Below are 13,835 nucleotides of genomic sequence, written 5' to 3'. Positions count from 1 at the left end.
GCGTCGACTGATTCTCAACTGTTCTAACCTGCATGAGACCTGCTATAGAAATAAACTTTGACTGACTGAACAATTCAGAGATCAGTGATCAAGAAGAACAATGATCCAAATACTCAGTTTGTGGGGAGCACGCTTTATTTTATTAAACATATTATAAATGAGATCATACAGATACTTTATCCCTCAGACTGCATTTAGTACATCATGTTTGGATTTGACAGAAATCCAGATTCAAACTGATTCTTATATTTTCTTCTGTCCACACAGATCAGCACAAGTCGATTTTGTCCGTAGCCCGTAAAGCTTCTTATTTGACGAACACAGTTTATATTTGTCTCAACTGGTCCAACATGGAGACCAAACAATCCTCCTCTTCAGTGTCTCTGCACAGTTTTAACATCCAGGACTGACACACGTTCATGTGGACTGCAGCTGCAGCTACGACTGGCCCGCTTTGCCTTTCCGGCCTTTTCCTCCACTGTATTTGAAACTCCTCAGTGGGTTTGTCCGCTTGATGTTATTCTACAAAAACAAAATACATTATTATAGCAAAAATCGTGTGTATCATCTATACCTCTGTGTTTTAATACGCGTAACACACAAACAAAAAATAAATAAATTGATTAAAATATACATTAAGACACAAAAGAGATTATAGTTAGATGAAGATGGATCTTGTTTACATAGCTGTTCCTGGTTGCTCTCTCAACCTCCCTCTCTCTCTCTTATCTCCCCTCTTTTCCACCCCATTTTGTCCCAGTTCTGCTCGTCTTTCTGTGAGTTTGCATGTTCTCCAAATGTCTGCATGGATTTTTCTCTGAGTACCCCAGCTTCCTCCCACAGTTCAAAGAAATGCAGGTTGAGGTTAAGCTTATAAATTGACCGTGGGTGTGAGATCCCATTCAGACCTGGTATTAACATGTGTCCTGAGGGATCTGATCACAAGTGATCTATATCCAGGTCTGAACGCACCCAAACACAATCACGAGATCTGATCACTCAGCCCAGATTTAGGAGTTCTAGAAGCATTTGATGCATTTGAATGTGTCGTGGATCTCCTAACTCAGCCAATGTCCTCTGACCTGATGGATAAAATGTTTTTTCCTGCCTCGGAGGTGACCTTATGTTGATTTGTTTGTGGTCGCTGCCACAATATCAGCAATGTTCGCCCCAAAATTATTGATACTTTTCTAAAATAATTAGAAAGATTATTGGTGAAATCTTTTTTCATTGCAAGCTGCACATTCTTTAAGTTCCTCTTGACTCATCTTGCCGTCTTTCTCTCCCACGCTCACAGATAAGAATTGTCATCGTACACAACTGTAAACTCTGCCCTGGTTAAAAGAACATTATGATTCACTGATAATCAAAGCATACTCATATTAATGTTATTAATGTTAAATGATATCACCAAGTTAAAAAAGATACAGACTTCAAGTCAAAAGCCTCTGCTTATGGGAAATATCAGCTATTCTCTTAGCAGGGCAAGATATTTTCATTAGTTTCAAGGTGCTACAATTGTAACTGTACAGTTGAATTTTTATGTCTCATGTCTACAAGATTTCAATGTTCACTATAAGATTATTATGGTGTTCAGGGGTCTCACCTTGAAACTGGGCTTGACAACTCCTTCAGGTTTTGATTTTTCCTTCCTTTTCCTCCTCCTCTTGCTGGACAGCGGATTTATCACACCCCTCAGAGTCTCGGGAACTGAAGGAAATTGGTGAAATTGATCAAATTATGACCTAGTGTGTGCCGTGTGTGAGTTTGAGAGTGTGTGTGTGTGTTTGTGTGTGTGTGTGTGTGTGTGTGTGTGTGTGTGTGTGCATATCTTACTGAGGTACTCAGGTATGTTCTTCAGGTGTGGTTTGACGACAGCAGGATGGAGGTCTTTGTCGTGTCTGAGCAGCTGTAGATCTCTGGGGTTGTCCTCGAAATATGTCTGAGAAAGTGTAGAACCAGCCAATCATTTACACAAGTACAGAGATATATATATACACTCCTGATCTAAATCTTTTTTAACTGGTCAAGACCAGTAACTGTTCAAATCTTAACATGTAATCTCCCTCAAATCCACCTCTGAGGTGGGATCAGGGTGATCCTGATTTTTAGGATCAAACTGATCCAGATTTCCCACTTAAGTTTTGAAATACTCAACAGCAGCTTTTAATCCGGATCAAAGGCAGGATTGGATTGCCAAATCTGAATCTGAATCTTCAGGATCAGATTTGCATTGAAATACCCGTTTTTAGGATCTGATCAGGATTTAATCCAATCCAGGTGGATTAATCCTGTCGGATCATTTTGAAATACCGGCCCCAGCTGATCAAAAGTTTAAGACCACAGCTAAAAAAAAACACTCCCAAAACAGAAATTAAAGTGTCCATAACTGACTCAGTAATGAGTAGCTCCACCATTATTGTTGATCACTTCAAAAATTCGTTTTGGCATGCTTGATGCAAGTGTTTTCAAAAGGTTAATGCGAATGTTGCGACAAGTGGTGAAAATGGCTTCACGAAGGGCATCCACTGTCTGGAACTGAAGTCCATTTTTGTAAACTTCCCTTGCCAACCATCCCCAAATGTTCTCAATTGGATTAAGATCAGGGAAACACGCAGGATGGTCCAAAAGAGTGATGTTATTCTCCTGGAAAAAAGTATTGGTCAGACGGGCATTGTGAATTGGAGCGTTGTCCTGCTGAAAAACCCAGTCGTTACCACACAGACGAGGGCCCTCAGTCATGAGGGATGCCCGCTGCAACATCTCCACATAGCCAGCTGCTGTTTGACGCCCCTGCACAACTTGGAGCTCCATTGTTCCATTGAAGGAAAAAGCACCCCAGATCATGATGGCGCCCCCTCCACTGTGCAGAGGTGTAAAAAGTACTGAAATATTGTACTCAAGTAAAAGTACCTTTACTTTGATGAAATTTTACTTAAGTACAAGTAAAAGTACCCATCTAAAAATCTACTCAAGTAAAAGTAAATAGCTCATTTAAAATGTACTTTAAGTAAAAGTTACTTAGTTACTTCCAACAACTTGATGGGGGCCGCTCCCCTACAGTGCAAAAAGGACAAGGGGTCATAAATCCAATTAATTAAAGGATAATCTTTATAAATATAAGTGCAATCACATTAAACATGTCAAACATTAAAAATGTAACATGTCAACACAACATTTAATAACTGCCCCTCGGCACCATTGTAAATGAGAATCTTATTCCTCAATGTGTTTTCCGAGGCTTAAATAAATAATCAATCAACTTTTGGGAGGACATGTCAAGACATGAGCCACATGACAGTTAAAATAAAAAGTTAAAATGCCGCTGTCCCACTGTATATTTAAACTTTTGGTTAAACTTTGGTCCACCTTTAGTGCACTAGTCTACAAACTTCTTGTTGAGTTTGAGCAGCAGCTGAATTTCAAGGTGAGTAGAGCTCATCCAGGCTTGCTGTGCAGTGAACAGCAGCACAGCTGAAGAGTTGATGCAGGCGGCCGAGGCAGGTAGGCCAGTGTTGAGTTTCAGGCAGTGTTGTGCATGAACAAGTTCAAAAGAACACTAGCGGTTCCATTCAGCCTCGTTGGACGACCATTTACCTACATGTGGATGCTAGCGGACCTACTGAAGGCAATATTATCGGGGTGCTCGTGAGTAGCCACTATTGGGCGAAAAATAACCCAGTTAACAGGCCTGCAACAGGGGGGTTGATCTGATCGTTTTATTTGTTGTTTTCCAATGTAAATAATTGACAGTGTGTTATGGACTCCACTCACTTCCATTAGTAGGTATTATTCAGGTGGTATAAAGTGAACTCAGGTAAAAGCCGAGTCTTAACAGGGAATTGACTATAGGGCTACAGACAAATAATGAATTTGAACGGTAAAAAAGTTCATATTATCTGAGGTCTAGCTAAAACGTTACAGAATGTTTTCCTTCTTTTGAGAGACGCTGTCTTGAGATCATTGTTGTGTTTATTTCAAAAGAAATGCAGTCTTACAGGGCTAAATACCGTCTGAAAGTTGTAATTCCGTTTTCTTGGAAAATTGTTTGAAAATGGTGGGGGGGGTGGGGAGTGCCAGGAGTCAAGCTTGCATAGAGCCCCAAATGTGTTAGGGCCGGCCCTGTGTAGCGCAGTGATTCTCAAACTGTGTGGTGCGCGGAGTCATAACAGGTGGTGTGCGCGACAGGAGGGGAAAATGCGAGGCGGAACTAATATTATAGCCGAACTAATGTTTTGACGTCCGCATCTCTTAAACGACGGCGCAGTAAACAAATCGCTCTTTCGCCGTAGCCAGGGGTCGGAACTCGCAGCTCTGCAGCCGCGGGTTGCTCTTCAGCCCCTCTGCAGTGGCTCCCAGTGCAGTGGCGCGCATGTCGTGCATATTTTTCGCGCACAGTGAGCTTTACGATCAGTTTCATATGTTGAAAGTGCACGTGAGGGAACCTCATCCACTCTATGCAGCATCTACCACTGCAGTGAGAATTGCCTTGCTCCTTGAACTATGTTTTTTTTTTACTCAGTAACGGATGTAATTCCAATGTAGCGAAGTACAATACTTGTCAAAATCTACTTAAGTAAAAGTAAAATTACCCATTTAAAAAACTACTCAAAATTACAAAGTACACAAAAAAACTACTCAATTACAGTAACGTGAGTAAATGTAATTCGTTACTTTACACCTCTGCCACTGTGCTGCGTAGAAATCTCAGGTGGCATCTCCTTGTCATGCCAGTAACGTTTGAAGCCATCAGGACCATCAAGGTTAAATTTTTTCTTGTCAGAGAATAAAACTTTCTTCCACCTTTGAATGTCCCATGTTTGGTGCTCCCTTGCAAAGTCTAAACGGGCAATTTTGTGGCATTGAAGGAGACGTGGGCTTTGAAGCGTTTCTTGTTTTTGAAGCCCTTCCTTCGCAGATGCCGTCTGATGGTTATTGGGCTGCAGTCAGCACCAGTAATGGCCTTAATTTGGGACGAGGATCGTCCCGTGTCTTGACGGACAGCCATTCGGAATCCCCCGGCTAAGCGCCGATGAGATTTTTTGGGGTCTACCACTTGATTTTTTTGTTCCATAACCCTGAGAATCTTTTAAGAAATGCAAAATGACTGTCTTACTGCGTCCAACCTCAGCAGCGATGGCACGTTGTGAGAGGCCTTGTTTATGCAGTTCAACAATCCTACCACATTCAAAGACGGTGAGCTTTTTTGCCTTTGCCATCAAGAGATCTTCACAGTGTGATTACTTGACAGGAAATGACATGGAATCCACATTTTTGCACAGATTTTGGCTTTTAAAGGCTGTGGTCTTAAACTTTTGATCAGCTGATGAACAGCCTATTTGAGTTAAATTGTTGTTTTCAATAAATTGCCTGCTCACAACTTTTGGTCTCTTGTTCCCATTTCTTCTTTTTGCATTTTGAAGCTCTACTTAGACCTTCCTAAGATCCAACAGTGCAAAATGCAAATTCATGCAATTTTTTAACTGGTCTTAAGATTTTGATCAGGAGTGCGCACACACACACGCACGCACGCACGCACGCGCGCACGTATATGTATATATCTTCAGATTATTGACTTTCACTCACCTTGAGTTTTTCTGAATTGAGCAGCTCCTGTTTGATCTCTTTCAGCCTGGCCTCCTTCACCGCCTGTTTGGTCACTGAGCGCATGGCGTCCTACACACAAACAAGAGTCATCATCCTGAACTTAAAAGCCTCCAAACAGCTAAAACTCTGTGTGTTCCCTCCAAACATGTTACCACCTTTAAAAAAAGGTTTGAACCTTTTCAGCAGAGGTGTAAAAAGTACTGAAATATTGTACTCAAGTAAAAGTACCTTTACTTTGATGAAATTTTACTTAAGTACAAGTAAAAGTACCCATCTAAAAATCTACTCAAGTAAAAGTAAAAAGTAGCTCATTTAAAATGTACTTTAAGTAAAAGTTACTTCCAACAACTTGATGGGGGCCGCTCCTCTACAGTGCAAAAAAGGACAAGGGGTCATAAATCCAATTAATTAAAGGATAATCTTTATAAATATAAGTGCAATCACATTAAACATGTCAAACATTAAAAATGTAACATGTCAACACAACATTTAATAACTGCCCCTCGGCACCATTGTAAATGAGGATCTTATTCCTCAATGTGTTTTCCGAGGCTTAAATAAATAATCAATCAACTTTTGGGAGGACATGTCAAGACATGAGCCACATGACAGTTAAAATAAAAAGTTAAAATGCCGCTGTCCCACTGTATATTTAAACTTTTGGTTAAACTTTGGTCCACCTTTAGTGCACTAGTCTACAAACTTCTTGTTGAGTTTGAGCAGCAGCTGAATTTCAAGGTGAGTAGAGCTCATCCAGGCTTGCTGTGCAGTGAACAGCAGCACAGCTGAAGAGTTGATGCAGGCGGCCGAGGCAGGTAGGCCAGTGTTGAGTTTCAGGCAGTGTTGTGCATGAACAAGTTCAAAAGAACACTAGCGGTTCCATTCAGCCTCGTTGGACGACCATTTAGCTACGTGTGGATGCTAGCGGACCTACTGAAGGCAATATTATCGGGGTGCTCGTGAGTAGCCATTATTGGGCGAAAAATAACCCAGTTAACAGGCCTGCAACAGGGGGGTTGATCTGATCGTTTTATTTGTTGTTTTCCAATGTAAATAATTGACAGTGTGTTATGGACTCCACTCACTTCCATTAGTAGGTATTATTCAGGTGGTATAAAGTGAACTCAGGTAAAAGCCGAGTCTTAACAGGGAATTGACTATAGGGCTACAGACAAATAATGAATTTGAACGGTAAAAAAGTTCATATTATCTGAGGTCTAGCTAAAACGTTACAGAATGTTTTCCTTCTCCTGAGAGACGCTGTCTTGAGATCATTGTTGTGTTTATTTCAAAAGAAATGCAGTCTTACAGGGCTAAATACCGTCTGAAAGTTGTAATTCCGTTTTCTTGGAAAATTGTTTGAAAATGGTGGGGATGTGGGGAGTGCCGCGGGTTGCTCTTCAGCCCCTCTGCAGTGGCTCCCAGTGCAGTGGCGTGCATGTCGCGCATATTTTTCGCGCACAGTGAACTTTACGATCAGTTTCATATGTTGAAAGTACACGTGAGGGAACCTCATCCACTCTATGCAGCATCTACCACTGCAGTGAGAATTGCCTTGCTCCTTGAACTATTTTTTTTTTTACTCAGTAACGGATGTAATTCCAATGTAGCGAAGTACAATACTTCAGTCAAAATCTACTTAAGTAAAAGTAAAATTACCCATTTAAAAAACTACTCAAAATTACAAAGTACACAAAAAACTACTCAATTACAGTAACGTGAGTAAATGTAATTCGTTACTTTACACCTCTGCTTTTCAGAGCAAACCACAGTCCAAACAGTTGCCCATGTGTGATGATGAAAGCAATAATAATACTAATAATAATAATGTGTTCTCGACTTAAATAAGGTGGTGACTTACCCTGCACCTGTACCTGAAGCCTTCGATCTCATCCATCTTAAATTGGTATGGTTTCAGAACAGAGTCAGGATTATCTAAAAAGAAAATGTTAACACATAAATAATCACAGTATTATTTCCTATCAAATGGGCTTGCTGTTTAGTCTTGGTTTTAGTCGTTATGCTAAGCTAAGAAGGTGCTGGAAACATGAGTGAAACTTGAAAATCTCATGGTAGAAGTCCTTGTTACCTCCGGTCAGAGCCTCCTCCACGTCTGACAGCAACGCGAGCTCAGTGTTAGAGATGAACGACAGAGCAGTGCCTGGGTTGTCCGCTCTCGCCGTTCTACAACATCAAACAAAGTGAACATTACTGTTGGTTATATACACAAGCAGTGTAACTGAACTGAACCACACTGCTTACCTTCCAACTCGATGGATGTAGGACTCTACAGTTGTTGGGAAATCAAAGTTGATGACATTGGCAACATTTTGGAAATCCACACCTCTGGAGACTCCATACTCCTTGTCCTTGCTCCTTTAAAACATATCAAAACAAAAATTGTGTTTTTACTCTCTACCACATTATGGTGTTTGCTGCTGAGCAGATAGTGGACAGAGGCTTTTTGCATCAGTCTCTCTGAAAACCGCTGAAAATCACTCTGGCCAGATCTGGTATTAACATCCGTCATGAGAGATAAGATCACAAGTGGACAGCGGTGAGATCATCGGTTTACATTTGGAATTAAAAATGCATCCTGATTGTGTCTCAAGCTTTCACTGCCCTGCTCAACAGGAAATAATCACTTATGTCATTTCTGTCCACTAAGACTAAGTTATGTTGTTTTTACCTAGTCTGACTTTAGAGATCTTGTTTGTCTCTGTGTGTGTGTGTGTGTGTGTGCATAAGCGAACAGACAGACCGACGTAGAAAGAGGAATCAGGAGGGGCCAAATTAATCTCTTTTACCAGTCTAAGAATGGTTTCAGTCATTTTGTGTTGGTCAGAGTTGATATTGAAGTAATGTTGGAACAAAAATGTTTGAACACCAAGAGGTTTACAAATACGTTCGAGTCATTGTAAAATGTAGCGGGTCAGAGATGAGATCATATGTGGCCCTGGAATCGTTCAAGTTCACGTTGTGTCACATGCGTCCATCTCAAAATATAATACAAGCTTGCTGAGAGCAGTGAGAGAGAAGCAGATGGACAATGAGCTGAAACTACAATGTTCCATGAGGCTCAGGGAGTATCAGACTCAGCTATCAATTCTCCAACTGTTCTTCAATACCGGTAATGATTATAACCACTTATATATATAGTTTCATAAATTGTGTGACTCACTTTCCTCCTTTCTCTGCGGCCTTTTTCTTTTTCCCTTTGCCCGCACTCGTTGGTGGAGCTGCAGCGGGATCGGCCAAACTCTGTTCATCTGTGGCGATGATGTATTCGTAAAATCCCTGGTTGAACTGGGTGATGATGTGACTCCTATACAAGAGCGGTGGGAAACATGAGCATGAAGAAGTGCAACTGATGTGTTGCAGTGAAAATTATACAGGACAAGAAAATTCTCAAATATCTTTTGCTCTTCAATCGTCATATGAGTCTGTAGAGGATGTTTATCAAGGCTGTTTTCAAGAAACATAAACATGTCCAGTTGCCTACGTACACTTGTAAAACTTCTGAACAAACCATGACCTGGATGGCTGAGAATCCTAAAATAAGTTTGCAAAGTCTGCCTCCATTTTTGTTGTTTTCGCAAGTGTTTAGTTAGATTATAGAGGAGGAAAGTACTCTGCTATGGGAATATTAGTTAAACAGGGAAAATGTATGGAACTGCACCCATCCTGCAACAGGAAGGCTGTATGTGAGGAGATACTAGTTACACAGCATTGTGCCAATCGGCCCAACTGAAGGACTGAATAGCTGAATGAGATGGTTTTATTAGATCAATGTGAACGATTTTTGTAGAAAGAAATTTCACCTCCTTTTCCTCTATACTATATTTCATGATAAAAGTATTTATACATTATTTCTATTTTATATCGTGAAAAACAAACATCTAATGTGAACCAAACTACTTTTAATAAATGTATAAAACAACATTACCTATCACGTATTAAATCAGAGAAATATTTGTCAGCTGTCCTCCTCTCTCACCTGGACTGGACGGGCAGCTCAGAGTTGAGCACACAGGCAGGAATACTGAACTGTTCCAGGAACAGCTTCAGTCTGTAGCATCTGTCCACTGCTCCCACAAACACCAGCGTCTTTCCTTGAACCAGTCGCAGCTTCAGCAGCGTGTAGATGAGCAGGAACTTCTCCTCCTCCTCACATTTGATGCTGTACTGCTGCAGCTGGCTGCTGTCCGGGAGCTGGGAGCCCTGAAGCTTCAGGATCACCTGAGAGAGAGCCAACGTCAGAGAGAAATCAAGCTAAATCTGTGCAGCTGTAGCAGATGTTCCTGCCAGTTTCCACTGTGTCCAGCTAAAACACGGACACTTGTGTGGCGATGAGACACTGAATGTGAAAGGTCGCTTACAGGGTTATGTAGCAGCAGCTCCTTCAAGGCCTGGACATCCTCTGTGAGAGTAGCAGACATCAGGAAGGACTGGTAGATCTTCGGCAAATGACTGACACAACAAACACATTTCAATTTGGCTTGTTTTCATTCCGGTTTGTCATCGTTCAAAAACACACCAAAAAAAAAAAAAAACCTTGTCCCTGCTGTTGTTGTACAAACAGGTTTAGCCTAAAGGTCTCAAGGTCTCTTTCAATAAAGGTTATTGATAACATTCCACTGAAGTTTGCCTTTTTCTATTATCACAATGCTTATTGGCAGCTAGTTATCATGTCTTTCGCTCCATGAAACGCATGTTAATGCTCAGTAGTACACATATGGTACTATAATGTATTTACATTACAAAATTTCCCTTACATTACTTTTACTTTTATACTTTAAGTAGTTTTGAAACCAGTACTTTTACACTTTTACTTAAGTATAAAGCTTGAGTTGATACTAACCCTAACCCAACTTCTACAAAAGTATTTTTAAAACCTAGTATCTATACTTCAACTTGAGTAATGAATGGGAATACTTTTGACACCTCTGAAGATTACACAGAAGATGCTGAGGAGTAAAACATTTATATTACCTCATCAGGTGGAAACAAGCAAACGTTCTGTGACTGCTTGACGTTATATATAGGGATGTCACGAGAACCAATACTTATGATACCTTTCGATACTAAAATAACAAAACACAGACGATGCCCACTGTAAGAACCATGAGCGCCGATGCCAGCTGTGGCGCAACGGCGCTGATCTCTGAGCAGCTGAGACCAGAGAAACTCAGTGTTTCCACTGATAAGAAGCAACCAGTCAGTCAGTGAGCAACTGCTTGACGTGAACGAGCTGTGATCTCACTGTGTGCTCCGCTCCCCGCCCGCTCACTCGCTCAGAGTCACAGTCTCTATCTCGGAGCGTGCGCGCACACACACAGGTTGCCGACCCCTGTTCAGGAGGATGACGTGAAGCGTTTTTTAACCATGGTATCGAAATTGGCATCGAGAATCGTGTTATTTTACTGGTATTGGCACCGACTACTGAATTTTTGGTATCATGACACCCCTAGTTATATAATATATAATGAGATTTTTTTTCTGTCAGACACAGGTGTGATGTTTATTTATTTTGCCTAAAGTTGCAACTAAAACTTCAATGATAAATGCTTACTTATACTTTCCTTTAAAGAACAAAAACACTCTAATCTGATCAAAGAAACCCATATTATCTAAAATGACATCCAAAACTCTGAGTCTTGTCCATGTCCACTCTGGGGTCATGGCAGGGGATCATGAGGATACTCACCACAACAGGTTCTTCAGGTCTGCCTCGAACCCAAAAGAGAAGAGTAAGTCGGCCTCGTCCACCACCAGCATCTCAAGCGAGGAATGCAGGACCAGGTTCTGGGCGTTGAGATGGGCCAGCACGCGGGACGGCGTCCCCACGATCACATCGGGCTTCTCCATTAAGATAGGTCTGTCCCAAGAGTAGCAAAATGCTAAATTCCATTAACCATAATTACAGAAAAAGCACAAGTCCAAAAAACTAACCAGGATACTGAGTAAATTTAAGTTTCACCCTAAATATGTTTGACATTCAGTGTTTCACAGTCAAACCAAATCTTGTGTATTTCACTCATCAATCTATCTGATTTTCTCAGAAACTTAATCTCACCCACAAAAGCTTCTACATCCAATTTAGTTGAGGTGTCACTTCTCTCTTTATCTCCTTTCCATTATGTTCACTATTGTGTTTATAAGAAGTTTTTATTTACCAGCTGTTGCAATCCAACTGTAGCAATGTGACACCGTAATGTATTTAAATATGAAAAATGCACCGAAGAACAGCAGTTAAGTGAGTGAGTGAGCAGACCGACCTCTGCGAGGACAGATCAGCCTTCCCGGAGATGTCCGCCACCCGCACGTCCCTCGAGCAGAACGCCGTCAACTGTCTCATCATGGTCTGAACCTGCCGACCCAGCTCTTTGGTTGGAACCAGGACCAGAGCCCTCACGTCCTGCTCACGAACACTCTGAACACAACACCGAACGGAAACGTAAGAACAGAGCCGGCAGTCCTTCAGTCCTCCAACTGAACCACTTCAACCCCAGCCAAAGGACTGGACTTGTTCATTAATCACTGTTCAAAATCTAAGTGTCATTGAAGTGCTACTATATTGTTAGTTTAAAATTATTCAAGGTATAGTCAGGTGTGTTTTTAGTTTGCTGCGGAAGATGTGTAGAAGTTGTGATTTTGTTGAGTGTTTAGCTCGCAGTGAGGGAGCACAAGCCATTGTTGGGCTGGGGTGTAACGTATGACCATCTCCTGAATGTAGACTGGACCAAACACTTATGTTTTGAAACCTGTAACCAGGGAAAAGCAGTGAAAATGCAATAAACCTGGAGGCCGGTTTGTGTGTCAGGTCCAGAACAGGGATCCACTGAGAAATGGCCATTACTGGTTTCACAGCTCACCTGTTTGGAGGCCAGGATGCGTTGTATGACAGGCATGGCGTATGCAGCCGTTTTTCCAGATCCTGTTCGGGCTCGAGCCAGAATGTCTTTCCCCTCCAGAGCCAAAGGGATGGCCTTCTCTTGGATCAAGGTCGGCTGGGACCAACCTAGATCTGCAACCGCCTGGATCATGACAACAACAGGGAGTGACTTCACAGACAACAAAAACAATGACTCGTTCGTGTTGTTTAACAGTTTGTGTTGTCAAAGGCTCTTCTAACCATCTGCTTCACATTAAAAGTAAAGATCTGGTCAAGATGGTCTCCAAACAAATAAAGAAAGATGGCCCCGACAGTCTGAAAACTTTAAAATATATTACATTATTCTTAATTAGTCATGTTTATAGGAAGTAACGTCTTTAGCTTTGCCTTCTTCTCATCCCCACACACACACACTCACAGCACACGTTCTCTCTCAGACCCATACTGAACCTGTGTGTGGTAGTTAGCCAAACACCGGCCTGCTGAGAAGTTACTGCAATTTCATCATCGAGTTTCCGGTTGAAACTCCATGTCGCTCCTGTGGATCATTAAAGGTTCACAGACGATATCAGACGTTTTTTTTACCTTAAGCAGTCGATCGTCTAAACCCATCTCATGGAACAGCAGTCTGTCAGCAGCCATCGCTTCCTTCTACTCTCACATGTGCGTCGCAGGGTTACTACGTCATGTCGCCTTCCGGTCCCACTCTCGGGCTCCGTTTTTTAGCTAATCACAAAATTTTAGCTTTTTCTTTTCTTAACTTTTTTTCAATTCATAAACTAACACACACACACACACACACACACATATATATATATATATATATATATATATATATATATATATATATGTAAGATATAATATAGTAAAGATTTTAAATTACCTAAAATGTAATCCGATTTTATTTTGTTTTAGTATAGTAATTCAATGATGTCTTTGTCCATCTTGTTTTCCCTATAGTTTAAAACTTAAATTGTAAGGAAATTGAAATGTAGTTTGAAGTCTTCTTGACGAAACACAAAGATGTTATAAAATATAATCCATCATCTATACTGATGTTGGTCAAATTAATTATAAAATATTTTTTTGTATGAAGACCAACATCTTAATTGTGTAGCCAAAGAAAGAAGAAGACGCTTTTATTAACATAAAACCTAAATTATGAGCACATTTAAATATTGTAGCTTTATTTCATAAACTTTTTATATTCATTTTATAAATCCTCTCGTGGTATTTATTTAATAACTGAGGAACTTGGAATAAAGACATAGCTTTTGATTAATGAATGCTTTTCACAAAAGAATGTAACAATTTCCAGTCTGGAACATTGTGA

The 13,835-nt window shown here is 40.8% G+C and overlaps 1 protein-coding gene across 1 annotated transcript; it reads right to left on the bottom strand.

Annotated features, from left to right (window-relative positions):
* Positions 1-112: 112 nt before the first annotated feature.
* On the bottom strand, positions 113-13,188 carry ddx56 (DEAD (Asp-Glu-Ala-Asp) box helicase 56). Its single transcript, XM_062412215.1, has 14 exons — positions 13,088-13,188; positions 12,483-12,644; positions 11,886-12,040; positions 11,315-11,485; positions 9,987-10,077; positions 9,605-9,846; positions 8,789-8,932; positions 7,870-7,983; positions 7,697-7,791; positions 7,469-7,542; positions 5,587-5,676; positions 1,837-1,942; positions 1,607-1,710; positions 113-522 (listed from the first exon to the last, which is right to left on the bottom strand). Exons 1-14 carry the CDS (start codon positions 13,142-13,144, stop codon positions 439-441), a joined length of 1,689 nt encoding a protein of 562 aa, XP_062268199.1. The 5' UTR covers positions 13,145-13,188; the 3' UTR covers positions 113-438.
* Between the last annotated feature and the right edge of the window lie 647 nt (positions 13,189-13,835).

Source organism: Platichthys flesus, chromosome 19 (assembly GCF_949316205.1).
Source record: "Platichthys flesus chromosome 19, fPlaFle2.1, whole genome shotgun sequence".
In the NCBI taxonomy this organism is placed as follows: domain Eukaryota; kingdom Metazoa; phylum Chordata; class Actinopteri; order Pleuronectiformes; family Pleuronectidae; genus Platichthys; species Platichthys flesus.
The sequence above is the reverse complement of the archived record's forward strand: the minus strand, read 5'-3'. Positions and strand labels throughout refer to the sequence as shown.